We start from the raw sequence: 16,425 nt of genomic DNA on the forward strand, positions 1-16,425 counted from the left end.
TTTTTTTTATTTTTTTTTTTTTAAGCAAAGAGTTTATTGGCATCATTTTCAGTTGCTAACCAAACACTATAAATAACATAGTTACTCCCAGAAAACAGGCTTGCTCAGTGGGTGAGGAAGGTTGGCAGCCCAGTGGTAGTCTCCCATTACTTGGAAACTTTCTGTCAGGCTCACAGAGTGGGGATTGCATTTGAGGGACACTTATGCCACTGTTTCAAATTCATGTAAACTGCAGCCCACTTCATAAAGAATTCGCTCTTCTTACAGTGCGCTCTACAAATGCCACCTAGACCTGAACTGGTAGTAGATCAATTTGATCAGAAACTTTTTTCCCCTTTTATTAATCTTTCATCTCGTTAATGGCAGCTGAGCCAGTGGTCTCTGTCCTATATGCTCAGGAGTGGAAACAGTAACTCAAACAGAAGGAACTGGAGCACGTAGCACTTGACAGCCAGTTCAGGGTGGACTACTGAGACTAGTTTAGCAGCTCAAATTGGGGACAGGGAATCATGAGTTATGAGCCCTAATTACTTGGGTGACCATTTTGAGATATGGCCTGATTCTGAAAACATGAGTGCTCCATGCTTTTTGAAAATCAGGTCTTTTTTGAGCTGTGAAGGGTTTGCAGTGGCATACCCCAAAAATGAGGCCTCCAAAATCATTAGCCCTTTTGAAAATTTGGGTCATAGGTTCTGTTCCCAACCCTGACACTCGCATTGAAAACTTGTGTAACTCATTTTGCTTTTCCTCATCCTCAAGCTGCTCTGAACCTTTTGGAAAATGAAATACCATTTATTAGTATATTTATAATATTTAAGTGTTATTAATTATTTGCCCAGTGGGGTGGTGTACCCTTATTTTGCATGATGTCCTTAGAGCCTGTCACTGGAAAGTGTCACAGCATAACATATAACTCCTGTTGTATTCTCAGAATTGGACATTCATGTTTTCATAGAGCCATGCTTACAGTTATACCAGGTACCAAATCTCAGTGATTTTAATTTTAGGGTAGATGATATAAAAGAACACTTTTCCCAAACATTGCAAGTTAGCCCAGGTGAGAAGAGAGGAATTAATGTCTGCAGCCGTAACTGAACTCCGAAGTTTTTAAATATCGGGGGAGTATTGGCCTCTCTGTCTCTCCATGTGCATCGTCATGCCTGTTGGAATAGTGTCTGTTTCTAGAATTGAACATCTTCTAATCCCTTCTAATTTGATGTCCCTGGTCTTCCCAAAGGGAATTGACTGGTGGTACTGTGACCATTCACAGTTTTTGATGCTTCAGCGTTTTATGCAGTTAGAGTTCACAACAGTTGTTGGCTGGAAAGTTCGAAAGGCTCCCACTGGCTTTGGAAAAACAAAATAACAGTTACTGAAATGAAGGCATTAAAGCTGTCTGAGGAGTTTTGCGTTTTCTACATTAAAACAACGCTGCTATTTAAGAACCGGCTGAGCAAATGGTAACCTAAAAAGGAGAAAAAATAATGCTTTGCAATCCTGTTGTTCAGAACTGTGACAGTGAGAGGGACTGTGGTGGGGGTTTTTTTTGGCTTGTTTGCCAGTTAGCACGTTTAATAGGAATAGTAACAACACAAAAACTGCACACTGTCGCCTGCAAACATTTCGGAGAGATTCTTTCAATTGGGTAACACATCTCTAAGATTGTTTCACATTAAGTGGTGGCATTGGTCTTCAAATGCACCACAGAACCATTTCACATGCGGACATTTTGACCAAAGGAAGAGGTACAGTTGCGAGGGATTTTGCAAGATAAGGTGTTCCCCACCTCATTCCTTATAGTCCCATTTGCAGTTATACCATACAGTATAGCTACAAAATTACATCGTGCGCTTTATACATGGTCAAAATACCCTTCATGTTAAATGTTTCTTTTTTTCAATTTTCTTTTGGAAGCATGAACCTGAATTAAGTTTCCTTGGTATTTTCCTCTAGTGCATGCACGTTGACTTGTTTGTGCAGAGGTATTTCTCTCAAGCTCTCGGATGTGCTCGTTGATTTAGTTGTGAGGGCTGAGTTTTACTATAGGCATTTCTGGCCGGCGTTAGAAAATAGTCCATTAAAACATCTATTGTTTTGTGAGTAAACAGCCTGAGGACGCAACAGAATGCCATGAATCCTGCAAAAATATATTTTAAAAGGTAGGTCACATTTTTGGCTAACCAGTGATAGGGATGAGTTCCTATATTAGCTTCCCATTTCCTTTGGTGCCTTTTTTCAGCTAACCATACTGCTCCAAGTGTATGTGCTGTCTTATGTCTACTTAGTTGTCTTAAGAAGCAAAAGCTGCTCTTGTTTGGCTCTGAATTCACTGAAGAGAAATTACTTCTACTCTAGGAGCCAGATGCAAAAAGAGATAGAGGTGCCTAACTCATTTTCATTTCCGGATCCCTAACTCTCCTACTGGTTTCATCTTAAGCTCCTAAATACCTTTCTGGATCTGGCCTACATTTTTAAAACTGTGTTCATTTCAAGTAAGGAGTACCCATCTTCCTATTTTCCCTTTTGCTTTTATCCCTTCAAAAAAAAAATCCTTATCTAATTTCATCCTCATTTAATCTAAGCCTTCCCCCTTTTCCTCTCCCCAAGGCTACAGTGTGAGTGCAGCTTCTCGAGGCTGGTCTGGGTTGGCGGGTGAGCAGCCAGGCAGAGAGAAGCAGCAGCAGTGCAGAAGCAGCTTCCAGCTCCCCAGCCCCAGTGCAGCTCCCTTCCAGGTGAAGCTCCATTCAAGTCAGCCAAGGAGCTGCGGGGTTGGGAGAAGCAGTGGTGGCACGGGCACAGCTCCCTAGCTGGAGGGTAGCTATGCCAGGGCTGTGGAGCCAGCTGGGAAAAGGTCACTGTTATGTAGCCTGAAGCCCCTGGTGTAGACTGGAGAATATTTATTTTAAGATGTCAAGGTATCCATTGTAAGATCCTAAGAGAATTTTCCTTTATTTAAGAAACCTATTACATTCATATTGTTTTTCAGTCCTATTGAATTCTGTGGGATTTTTCTGTGCTAGCCATCAGGGTTCATATGTCATCCTGCTCAAGAAAAGTGCACTTTGGTTTAATTAAGAGAGATCACTGCTCTCAAGGCACTTCCCTTAAACATTTATTGAAAATGCCAGTACAGTTGAGTCCCCTTCATTTGGATAGATTTCAGAAGACACAGGAATGTGCCATCCATGTTGGCTCTTCTCCTGATTTCAGGGGAGATGGATAGTACTGGGAGGTGAAGTTATCGTTTCACAAGGTGAATTAAAATATGTAAAACATAGCTTACACTTCTGCATTGGTAGCTTAAAACCTGTTAATAGAAGATAGGGGTCGATATTACAAAATCATCCCCAAATTTAGTACATGAGTTGGCAAATTCCTTAAAGTAAAGATTGATTTGGTTACAGAAATGCTGGTCCCAGCTATAGGTATTTCCTTTTCAACAAGTGTTATGTACATTGGAAGAGAACAGGAGGAAAGAGGCTTCTGTCAATGCTATATTTGTTGGAAAGAAAAGCAGGGGATTTTAGGTCTCCCAGGGCTTTCAGTTCAGCAGCTTTCACAGGCAGTAAATTCACTGGGTTGTTTTTTTTTTTTACATTTGGGAATGGTAGAAACATTGAAAGTAAAAAGTCAAAAGTTCAGGTGAAGTAGATTGGCTGCAAGTAGCACCTGCTGTGCCATTTTAAATGGACACAGTATGCTTTCTAGCCCTGGTGGGGGAGTCTCTGGAACACATTGCACTGAGTAGGTTCCTTGACAGTTCTCCCAATGAAGAAGGTGCTGTTTGTCCAGAGACCCATTATGTAAATTCTTCTATATTTGGAAACATAATTGTTCAAATACAAAATCCTAGGAAGAGCTGCTAGCAAAGTCTGCCAATGCAAATAAGAGACTCCTTGAACTCAAAGTTATGCACGGAATGAAACCTGCATCTTTTGGAATAAACACGCTGAATTCTTTGCCGCTTATGCCTTTTCTGAAGCCAGCTGCTTTGCAGACATCTACTTTGCTTTGTTTTTGTGTGCTTTTGGCTCCTTTCCTTTCCTTTTTTATTATTAAATGCATTTTCAAGCATGCTCTAATGTCTGCTGTTAACCCACTTCTCAGCCCAGGGACGGACCCGGCCATCCAGACGAATCTCCTTCTCCTTCAACATCTCTCCGCTCATTCCTAAGTCTAAAACTCTCTTTTCTATTGGCTCTTCTTCCAGTGATGAGGAGGAGGAGTCGGATAGTAAGTAACTTACATGAAACACAACCTTTGTGGGTGGAGGTAATGGGTAGCCTGTGTTTCTGCTTTAGACTTTGCTGTTTTACCATAAGAACAGTTGACTAACCACTCCATTGCATGACTCCTAACAGCATTTCTGTAGGCACGTGTCTGGATGTTTCACTAACAGCAGAATAAAAGGATTTTGGTTTCAGATCCAGCACCTTGCCTTCTCAGCTGGTTTGTGTTTGAATTCTAAATATTCTTCGTATTGGACCCATGAAGGAGGCATTTTCAGTGTTGATTGTGTCAGTTGTTTGGGGGATATGACTTACTGCCACGTGCACTAGAGATTTTGTCATGGCTTTGTAAAAACAAAGAATTGATTGCAGCCCAAAGAATTGCCAGTGAAAGTGACCTTTCAAACCAAGCTTATCAGTCTAATTGCACTGACCCTCTGTGTATGTAGGCACTGGAGGACTTGTGATGCCTGAATGTTGATCCTGATTAGCATTTCGTAGTTGCCTCTGCAACCTAGAGAGTTAAACATGCATTTTCTGACTTCAGGGTGTTCCACATCCAGGCCAAATTCTCTAGTCAAGGCAGTTCTGCAGGACACAGCTGTTCATGTGTTAGCTTTCTCCCAGCGCAGTAGAAGCACTTCACCACTAGCCAATTTTATTCTTTATTATTTTAAATCATCCTGCCAGCTATGCAGTGTCTAGTCATCACATTAAATAATCAGTCTACCTTGTATTTTTCCCTCAACAGTACTGCTATTATCAGCGAGCATTTACGCTGGAATTTTAATGTCACAAAGCATAAAAAAGTTACTTCCCTGGTGTTTATTTTCCTCATTGAACCAGTCCTGTGGTGGCTTCGTAAAAAGGCTGGCTTCACCCCAGCCACTCACCCAGCTGCCTTCACCACAGGTATTCCTGGATTCAGTAAAACTTGCCTTGATTTATTTTCTTACTTCTCCCAAGGTCCAGCTCTCATTGAGAAGAGATGGATGCATTTGCATTGAAATCAAGCATGCATTTTAATTGCCGTTCTCCAACCTCTTGAAACCCCAGCTTTTCCCCTGGACTGGGCTGCAGTTAGTCTGACACAACTGTGTATTTGAATTGCCTTTTTTTTTCCCATTTGACAAGCTGCAGATTTCAAGTGCCTAAATTATTACCTGACAAGTTGGTCTGTACATATTACCAAATGGTAGATGGCTGTTATCAGGCTCTTGGAATTCCCTGGCCCCCTTCAGTTTAATTACTGGTTGTCTTGGGGAGCTGCAAGCTGTTTTCTGTCATTGAGACGTTCTATTTGGAATGTGCCAATGCCGCTGCTGCTTTCTGTATCACGAAGGCGGTGAATTATTTCAAGTCCATCGATCACATGAAATAATGGTTGGCGGGTAAAGCGCACAAGATTGAGATTTTTCAGATAACACCCAGAAGTTTGGCTGCTAATCCAAACTCATTGGAGTTGCACAGCAGGGCTGGAAACCTTCCAAAAACAAGATTTTTCATGAACTATCAAGTCAGGCTGCAGATCAGGGTTTCTTGCTGTTTCCCAGCACGTGAGTTTTTGGTCCCAGACAGGGCCAAGACACAATTTGGGAGGGAATATCACTCTGTTGTTTTCATGATCAGTATAACCAATATTAGACTGCTGGCCTTACAATTCTTTTTGAACCTTAGAAATCCAGTTTAATTCAGAAGTAAGATTAGTTTTGATTTTTCTCTGAATCGTTTTGTCCATCACTGTCACTTGTATTTAAATGACCATATTCTTTTCAGTTTAGTACCCCTGCTCTCTGCAAGCCCATTTATAGCACCTGGCAAAGTAAGCTGTAGCCTGCACAAACTCGTGCCTCTCTGAATGAGTTACTCTGTTAGGTGCCACCTGGTCTGCCTTCTGTTCAAGATAAAATATTTTCTGCGGTTCAAAGTGGATCATGAATGCCAGCAGGGTGCATCTTCTGGGCATTTCCAGGGGAGCAGAAAACCAGATCAGGAACACTAAATTGTTATAGATCTGGATTTAATATTGTTTTATGCTACTTGTTCTGCTGGCTGTGTAGAACAGTCAGGACTTCATAGGAGATGTGGGATGTTCATATTCAGTCAAGGCAGGTGATCGATAGCAGAAATATTGATCGACGAATCCTAACCTGTGTTAAAAGTGGATTGAAGCTCATGCAAAGACCAGACCTGCTATGTTGTTAACAAGGGACAGCAGCTTGAGCCTGTGGCTTACCTTTTTAGTGCTTAGATATTTATGTAATAGTCACTATAAGCAAACCTGAGCCAGACAGTAAATTTGTCTGAATAACTATCGTTGTCATGGGGGACAGATTTGGAGCAGAAAAGTTGCTAAACTAAAGACTCAATGAAGGATATACAGGCAAAGCCTATCAAATCATGCCCAGGTGATCAGCTCGTTCCACTATATAATGTTTGAATTAAAGGGTCAAAGATAGCGTCTTTTCTTTCATGCTGTTCGAAGCACTGTGGTCAATAATTGGAAATGTATTTTAGAACTGAGGGAGGCATTGTGCAATGTAAAAGCATCTTGTAATACACTTACAGCGCTTTGTACTAGCTTGCATTTTGCTTCTGATGCCAAGGACTAAGGCCTTTTCGGCATCAGCTCTCAGCTCTAACTTGTGTTAACACAGTTGGAGGCCAAAGTGCTGCTGTTATTACACTGGAAGTACAAAATGCTTATAAGCTCAGTTACACTGCCTGTTGTTCATCTGACATGGTCAAATATAAAAGTTGTAATGAGGTCTTTCAACTTGTGACGAGCCCTGTTAGTTTCTGAAGGAACGATCAGGCATCGTTTTGCATCAAAATTGCTCTCTCTTGCTTTTCCAGCATTTCCAGACACTCCTTGCAAATAGTGGCGGCTACGTAATCCACTCCAAGTAGACTATGTAGGCAGGCTTCTTTAGTGTGAAAAGGAAGTTGTATCATGGGTAGGGCTTCAGTAGGATGTGGAAAATCATTTTTTCCTAAAGCTCCTTTTGAGTGACTAAGCTCTGTGTAAGTTTGTATAGACATTACTATAGAAAAATGAATAAGGCTCCTTTTGTTTTCCATATTTCTTCATGCCATGCTTAGAGATTGTGACAGGAAAATGAGCTATAATTTTATCAACTAGAAATCTGCTTCGGGTATGAAAGCAGGATTTCTTTTACAACGGATGTATTCTGTTGGTACAGAAGTAAAAGTATTGTGGCAACGGGTTTCTCATTTTCACATACTGAAATTAAATTACCGGGTCACAATTGTGCACCCTGATATGTCAGTGAAAATAATACATTTGCATCTTTTGCCTAGCAGCTGATGAGTGATAAAACTACTAAGCAACCCATCTCTTTTTTTTTTTTTCCTACCTAAGATATTAATTTGGAATCCCCTAGGAAATATGAACACTCTTCCCCTGGGCACAGGAAGGCACCTGTACTACACCTTAGCTTTTGCTAAGCAGCTGCTTCTCTTCCTTTAACTATTAGAATCTGCACGCTAAGTAAAATCCTTGGTGCCCAAGACTTTGCAGTCTAACGTTTTCCCCCGTCTTTTCCAGGCACGCGATCGTTCAGTGGCACCAGCAGTTCCCTGGCTCAGAGGTATAGTACCTTTTCTCTGTTGAAACCCCTCATTCTGATTTTTCTCTCCAGCAATAGGTAATTCTGGATGCTTCTGGTTTAATGCAACATAAGGAAAGTTTTAGACTATTATTTAAGTTGTTTTGCAATGTAAAACTTCTCAGGTTTTTACATAACCGTGGTGCAACATAAAGTACCATAATGTAAGGTCATTCTGATTGGTTCCCTTTCCCCTTTTTTTTTCCCCATGATGGCAAGTTTTTTTTTGTGTTTGTATGCATACTTTATTCTTCCTTGCATGACTGGAGGCTTTAATTCATCTTTTCTCATGTGAGGGGAGGATATCATTTGTGGCGTCAAGGGAACTGGATCTTTGATTGCTGCCTTGTATACACTGCTACTTTTCCTGATAATTAGAGCCTGTATCTCTGTCCCAGGAAGCTCTTGAATATGTTTTATAGCTGTTTTCTCTTCCCCTTAGTTTCCTCAGCTGACTAACATTTCACCTGAGATTTGCATTCTGCCCCTTCTTGGCAAGATTGTGGCCTTTCCTAGAGTCATTTTTTTTCATGGAGATGCATGTATGCATGTTGCTAGGGGGTATTTCACTTGCTCTCTGACACCATATTCTTTAAATGAATATGGATGGAAAGTCATCCTGGTGCAAGTGGTGGGGTGGTGCTTCTGAAGGGCATATTTTAAGTTAACTGTTAGCATGGCTCTTGATTTGAGCCCCATTGCGCTAGATCAGTGGTTTTCAACCTTTTTAAATTTGTGGACCCCTAAAAAAAATTGAATGGCGGACCCCTTTGGGAATTTAGAATGGAGGTGCAGACCCCTTTGAATTGGAAGTGTAAGTATTCACAAAGTTTTGACTGCTCATAGTCATCTTTTGCAAACCCCATAGACCTAGTCTGCAGACCCCCGGTGTCCATAAACAATTGTGCTAGATGATGTAACAAAAAGATGGCCTCTGCTGCTCTGTTTTCATTGTAATAGAGCCTGTGTAGTGGGTTTTTGTGCAGAGTGTTTTGGCATCTTTATAAAATCTCTGTCATCTTCCCATTTGAGAAGCTCCAGGACAGTTATTTTATCTATGGTTACCATCAATCTAGCTTGCTGTCTTGCCTCTGAGGTCTGTTTCACCAGCCCCTCTGAAATTCTTGATGGCTCGGAGCATGGTGCATTGTGTGCCAGCAGATGAACAAATAAAAAGAACCAGTTCCTGTTTGATCTGCATGAAAGGCACCAGGAAAAATCTGTTGTCTATCAAAGATTGTTTTTAACTAAACCACCAATTAAACTGCATCAAAACTATTGGGGATACTTTCCAGACAGAGTGCTTCCTAGTGGAGGCTGTCCTGCATGCAGAGTTCATCGTATATCTTCCTCTATAACAGTCTGATCCAAGTAAATAATAGCAGACGCTAATAATTAAGCATGGAGACTGAGAGTGTACTTGTGTAGTCATACAGACTTGGCTGTCTTGATGGAAAAATGCTGACAAACAGTGAGTTCATGGCTATTTCTCCCCTGCAGCAGCAGAGGGCACTATGACTTGGTTTGTGAAGATAAAGTACCAAAAAAATTACTATGGAAATGTTTTTGCAGCTGACTACGTAGCATTTTCTCATTAGCTTGCCATTGTCTTTGACATAACGCCCATTGACCGATGAAGCTATTCGGTATCTACAGTAACTGGAAGAAATGTGTTTGGCCTTTCAAAAAAATCTAAGAGTGTTTCCTCTTCAGTCTTCTTCATCTTCTGATATTCTGCAGAAAAGAAAAATAACTGTCTCTCTGTCTCTCTTGGCTTTAGTATCTCTGAAGAGAGCTGCAACTTCCCACCTAACAGCCCCTCTAGGAAAGATTTAGAGTGGAAAAGTGGAACAAAAGTCAGCCGCACCTTCAGCTACCTCAAGAACAAGATGTCCAGCAGCAAGAAGAGCAAAGTAAGTGGCATCAGCTATTTGTGTATTCTCTCTGTTTTGCGTTCACCTTTTTGAGAGTAAGAAATCTTCTTGTGCTGATAAGAGCCCTTTGGTCTTTTGGGCAGCAGAGTGCCCGCCAGGAGCATGCTTTTCTACTTCTCTTACTCCTGTGCTCACGTGCTTAGTCAAGTAGATGAACCGGCCGAATGAGCCAAAGCCTCTTCATTCTTAAAGAGATGCTGCCTCGCAAGACGTGATGCATTTTACTGAGCAGAGGGGATTTTCTCTGTATTGTATGCCTTTTATGGCAATTTGTTAGCAGGTCTGATTGCAGCTTTGAACTATTCACGGCTTCCTTTAAATATGAATCTGTAAATCCAGTCATAACTGTCCCTCTGTTCTGTGATCTTCTGAAGGATGTGAGTCTTCGGTAGTGCCAGAAGTTGTCATCAGCTGCTTGCGTGGCATTAGTAATCGGGGCCAGTTAATTGCAGGGAAGGACTCTGCCAGACGGTGCTTGAAGCATCTGCATATACTTCACGTGCTTCTTCTCACTTTACAGCCGTATCTAGTTACCAGTAACTATGCCAGACTGGTATCGTTTGGGTTGACTTTTTATAAAGCAGACCGTTTCAGTCGTTCATGAAAACAAAATCGGGGAATGACATTGTTTGGTGATACTAACAATTCTCTGTCTCAACCTCCCAGCTCCCTGCTCCAGAACAAGAACCTGAAATTGGGAAGGCGGTTGCCTTTTCATCAGCAATGTGCCATTTGCTTTCCTCCTAGGAAAAATGCCCACATTTGGCCACGTTGTAAGCCTTCAGACAATCTCGGTTTGCACATGCTCAGTAGAGCCCTGTGAACATGGCTGCATCATCCATCATGGCTAGGGGGCTACCCAACTTGAGGCGGCTGCAAGCCAATTTGACAGGCAGATTTTGGGGCTCGCTTGCTGTTTTTGTTGGTTCATCATGGTGACCCCCTGCCCCACCTTTCCCCATGCCTCTTGATTGGCTGAAGGGTATTCCCCCCCACACACACACACACATACACTGCAGATCAGCTGCAAGGGCTGTCCATCATATGGTTCCACCCCGTTTACCGAGGTCTGTCCATCATGAGGCCCCATCCCTCATATTGATTGGTGGAGGGGATGGGACTGTACAACAGGCAGCCCTCTCAACCAATGCCTTGGTGCCAGCAGCCCCCTTTGTGCCGGGGTGCGTCGCCAGGAGGGCTGTTGGCTCCCACTGGGGAGCCAGCATTTTATTTTTAGTAAGTTTTTTTTTTTTTCTGCTGATTTTTGCAGAGATTGCCCCATTTCACACAATCTGCAAAATGGAAATTTGTGTAGGTCCCTAATCATGGCTCCTTCCTTGCTGATGGAGTGATTTCACGCAGCCTTGCCGAGGAGGGTCGAGGCAGAGGTGGGCTTCCTCTTTACTTGGTGCTGAGGTGGGACCTAGGCAGTAGACCTGACAGCAGCAAGACCATCTTGACTCTGAGCCCCAGCGGGTCCAGACATCCTAGAGGAGGAACTATCCTGACTGAAATGCAAAGGGGCAAGGGCCAGATTTACAGGGGCAGATAAGACCCTGGGAGGGAAATGGGGTAACTAAGGCTATAGATAGATATAACCAGTGCAGTGATATCAGAGGAAACCAGGACAAGTGACGGCAGTCTAATTGTTCCGTCTTCATGATTCTGTATTGATAAAGTTTTCCTAAACTGCTCCAACTTGAAACCTGTGTTGCCCAGGGTCAGATTTTAGATGAAAAAAACAACTTGTATCATCATAGGATCATGCAGACATAACATCATAGCATCTACTTGCATACTCCCAATCAGCAGCAGCTCCTTCCTTTTTAAAGCAGCAAAAATGTCTATACGCTGAGATAAAACAGAGGGATAGTGGAGGAGGGGTGGTAGCAAAGACAGCCTGCGTCACTGCTTTTTGGCAATAACTGTGTTATTGTGGACAGACTGTGTGTGATCCCCAGGTAGCTACATTACGGTACAGTGTAGCTACCTGGGGATCTCATGATGATCTACGGTCACCACGTAGATACGCCCTGAGTATAGCGTATGAGAGAAGAGATGGGATGACAACGGGACAGTGGTGAGTGTCTGTAGCCTATAGAGAAAACTTTGTACCAGACTTAAGGTAGAGCCCAGGTTTTTTAAAGCTTAATTTTGCTCTTAGCACATAACTGGGGAACACACTAGCACATTTTTGTCTCCCTCTCTTGTCTGGTTTTCATGGGATACGTCTGCTCTGCAGTGGCGGTGTATCCCAGGCAGGACAACCTGGAGCACACCCCACCTACCCAAACTTGGAAGTACACCAGTGAAGCTGCTCCAGGGTCCTTCCCCGGAGTGGCTCTCAAGCATGTTGGGGACCCAGTTCTCAAAAGCAGCTGCAGAGGGACACTTTTGAGCATCTTTTGTTGTCATATTTCTGGACTTGAAGCATGCAATTTGAGAACAGGTGGGCAGGACTTAAGAATGTCTCACCCAGGGCTTGCTGCTGCTGTGGTGTGTTTATGCCCACAGAGCTTGGCAACCTGCTACTTGTACTTTCTAATCACTTTGTTCAAGGGACAGAGATCTACATTCTCATTCTAGGGCCCTGTATGCCTCCACATCTCATTACTGGTTTTGCAGTTATCCTTTTTTTAAAAAAGAACCTAGGAAATAGCACATGCACAAACACAGTCATGCTGGGATCATGTGTACACAGTATTTTATAATGACATGGTCATGTGCTGTTTCTCCCATGGTTTCTTCTACCATTCAGTGGATATGGTAAACTATGGTCTGGTTCTCTAGGGAGTGAGGCTGCGGCTTGCAAGACTCTTGTGTCATTTATTATGTAAGTTGGAAGATATGTAGTGAAATCAGGCAGGGTCTATAGGATTACAGCAATTGTGGGCTGCCCTAGAGAACAGGAATGGTGGTAGCACTAGGTGTAACCTCCAACATGACACTGCACAAGTTACTTCAACCCAGCTTACCAGCGGGGAGCAATAATTGTGTGTCTCATTTTCTGAGTACCCACCTTGAAACCCTAGCATCTAACTTGCAGAAATGCTGAGCACTCAGTAGCGTCACTGAAGTCAGTAGTCAGAAGCTCTTTGAAAAATCAGCCCTTAGGCATCTCAGAGTGGGCATCCAAAATCTGTGGACTCTTTTGACCTTCATCTGTCTCTCTGCCATGTGTCTTTTGTAGAAAACAATGTCTTCCCATCATGCCAGGTTGTGTGAGACTAAATGGCTGCAAAGCATTGAAATACTTTAGCAGTTAGCACCATTGGCAAACCGTCAAGGAACGTGATGCTGCAGCCTGTTTGAATCAAGTGCAGAAAATGAAGCATAAAGCTATTTACCAAACTCGGTGCATATATTGCAGAACTACCTAGTGAGCATTCTCCTCACTGAATCCTGTGGAGAAACTAGTATGTTGTGCAGTAAAGATTGTATCAAAATTGCCATATGCTCAAGTGAAATTTTACTGCTGGTATTTGCTATCTTGACATCTCAACCTCAGTGTCTCTTTAACAAAGTTGTTTTTGTGTAATGTGGTGAACACACAACAGCACGGTCATCCCTGATGGATATCTTCTAGGGATTGCAACATATTCAGTTCCTTATGCAAGGGGGACCAGTTCTCTTTTTTGTGGATGTGTCTCTGTAGGATGCATGTGATCATTGGCAACTCAGCTGGCTCAGACTCTGGGAAATTTTAAAATAAAATGGAGCAGCAAGTATCCTTATTCACCACTTGAAAGTGCCACGTCGTGGCATTTATTAACATATAGTCCTTCATAGCAGCTGCTTCAGAGAATCGAGTAGAGCCTATGTAACAAGTCGGGGGATTTACTGACTGTTCTTGCTGATACAGATGCCGTACAGCAAGAACTAGGGGCTTGTAGCAGACAGGGTTATCTGCAGAGGGAGATTATTTTAGGATGAAATGTAAGGTTGCACTATACATTGGGAAGAAGTTTCTACCCCGGCCTGTTAAACTGGAAGTCACAGATTGGCACATACACTGACTTCTACAGTAGCTCTGAAACCTCTTGGTAAAGCCAAGCTCATTGCAAAACACTGGATGTGAAGTGTATTTTTTTTTTTAAAGTCACAATACCACCTAGCAGCCCTTGACATTTTTATTACCTGCCAATGCAGCGTGTCAGATCTTCAGGTATGTTTGTGCGGGATGTGGTTGAGCTGAAGTTCCTAGGTGCAGTGAATCAGTCCAGAAAGAAATAATTCTTCAGCGTTAAAACAAGCAAGAGTTAAAAAGAAAAAGAAAAAAACCCTTGAAAGAGGAAGTAGAACAGGAAGGCTGGTTTCTGCTTCTGTCCCTGCCTCTGTTTCTTGTAGTGTTAGAGAAACAAAGATACAGCTGCTTCTAACCAGCTTCTGCTGTCCTCAGAGCTCTCACGTAGAGTAACAAGCTGTGAAATAAAGTGCCTTTTCGAAAGTTTGAAAGGCAGCGACCAACATTTAAAAGAGCAGTGACATTAATTACAATGCAAAGGAGACAAAGGCCCGTGGAAGGAACGTTAAACATGAAGAAGGGAGGGGTAAAAAGTTTGCTACGTGCACCATCACGTTACATGTGTGCGGGTCTGGTGCAGGTTCTGGTCTACACATACCCTTTCTCTGATATTGGATAGGGAGATCTTATGTCTGATGCTATAGATATATAAAAGAAACCTCTCCAGCAATCTGTATGGGAGCTACCTGGATAACCAAAACGGTATTATAACAGCAAGTATAATAACATCGTAATGAAATACGATGTGTGCTTCTGTTTTGACCGGAATAAAATGTGCTTTTTATAATTACCCCCAGCATGAAAAATTATTTAAAAATTATTTTATTAAATCTTTCAGTCTTTTACCATAATAGACTTGGTTTTTATGCAGCTGTCCTTTTCATATTCAGCTCTTGCCACCCTGATTTCTATAAATGGCTGTAGCAATGGTAAAACATGATAAAAGCAGCAACAAAATAGTTAAGTTCATCATCAAGGAAGCCAACAGCCGTTCCTCCCTCCCTCCCTCCCTCCTTTGCTCAAGTAGTCTCTGACTTCCTCTCCCAGCTCTATCATGGCAGCCTGAACAGATCAGTTTGCTCTCACTATGGACAACTGCATGTAGAGAACAGCTCTCCTGCCCCTGGGGAACTATGTCGATAAAACGGAATAGGTTTAGTGAAATACCCCAGATAACAGTGAGACTGGCAGGACTTTCAAACTGGGAGGTAAGAGCTTGCCTGTTGTCTTATGCTGGAACCTGGTGTAAAAAAATATACAGGAAAAATGAAGTTGTGTAATATATGAGGCCTTAAGAGAAAGATTGCTTTGTGTCTGGGTAATACAGTCCTGCATGCTGTTGGAGTTTGGGGGTGTTCAGTCAAGTGGTTCCTTTGACCAAACTGGTTGTTAATGTGTGGCTGAAAAGCGTTTTTATTTTCACTTGTTTTTTGGCCATCTCTTTAGTAGGTTGTAGTGTAGAAAGAACATTTTGTTTCATGGTAACACTTTTTTTTTTGGGTGCAGTTTCTGTACCAATATGAGTACCTGACACATGAAAGTTGCTGTTTGGCTCACTGAAGGTGGTATATCATTTCCTGTTTTTAACTGAAGTATTCTGAGCTTTTAAAAGCATTACTTTTAAATTTCCTTAGGATTTTACAAAGAATGTTTTCTTTTATTCCCCAGCCTTCAGAAATACCAAATTGTCCAAGCTAGTCTTTAAATACCAGATGCATTCGTGGTGTAGTTGGTCTCCTCTGGAGGTGTTCAGGTCTTCCAATGTCTGGTTTGGGCCTACGAAGATCCTGGTGTTCAGTGTCTGAATTCATCCATTTCTGACTGTCGAGCAAGCAGGTTGTCAAGCTCCTGTCCCATAAGAACTAGTCCACAGCATTTAATTCCTGAACTGAATGCTGCTTGAGTCATCTAGCGCAGTGGATTTTGAATAGGCAGATATAGAGCCTTTCACTAGCAGATCGCAGTTCTAGATCAAAGCTTTGGTAGCTGACAGCACTGGGAATGAGCTACAGACAGGAGTGACCGCTTTAGATAGGACTGTCGCAGTCTTGTAGTGCTCTCTCGCATTTTATGGATGACACTAAGATGTGAGGAGAAGTGGGCACACAAGAAGGGAGGGACAGGCTGCAATTGGATCTGGACAGGTTACAGGGGTGGGCGGATGAGAAGATGGGACTCAACACTGACAGGTGCAGGGTGCTGCATCTGGGGAGAAAAAGAACCAGCACCATCCCTACAGGCTGGGGAACTCCCTTCTCGTCAGTGCAGAGGCAGAAAAGGATCTTGGAGTCGTCATTGAGGCCAAGATGAATGTGGGCTGGCAGTGTGGGGATGCGGTCAGGAAGGCCAGCCGCACCTTGTCGTGCATCCACAGATGCATCTCGAGCAGGTCCAGGGAGGTGATGCTCCCCCTCTACGCGGCACTGGTCAGGCCGCAGCTGGAGTACTGCGTCCAGTTCTGGGCGCCGCACTTCAGGAGGGATGTGGACAGCATGGAGAGGGTCCAGAGGAGGCCACTCACGTGATCAGGGGCAGCAGGGCAGGCCCTACGAGGAGAGGCTACGGGACCTGAACCTGTTCAGCCTCCACAAGAGAAGGCTGAGGGGGAT

General features: G+C 42.9%; 1 protein-coding gene across 5 annotated transcripts in view; it reads left to right on the plus strand.

Annotated features, from left to right (window-relative positions):
- AKAP13 (A-kinase anchoring protein 13) overlaps positions 1–16,425 on the plus strand; it is a 167,920-nt gene that overhangs the window by 110,171 nt on the left and 41,324 nt on the right. For all 5 annotated transcript variants that reach the window (XM_019504047.1, XM_019504048.1, XM_019504049.1 and 2 more), the window contains 2 exons: positions 7,798–7,840; positions 9,639–9,771. In XM_019504047.1, coding sequence (XP_019359592.1) covers positions 7,798–7,840; positions 9,639–9,771 — 176 coding nt within the window. The remainder of the gene's footprint in view (positions 1–7,797; positions 7,841–9,638; positions 9,772–16,425) is intronic.

Source organism: Gavialis gangeticus, unplaced genomic scaffold (genome assembly GCF_001723915.1).
Source record: "Gavialis gangeticus isolate Ggan-Ray unplaced genomic scaffold, GavGan_comp1, whole genome shotgun sequence".
NCBI classification, from domain to species: Eukaryota; Metazoa; Chordata; order Crocodylia; family Gavialidae; genus Gavialis; species Gavialis gangeticus.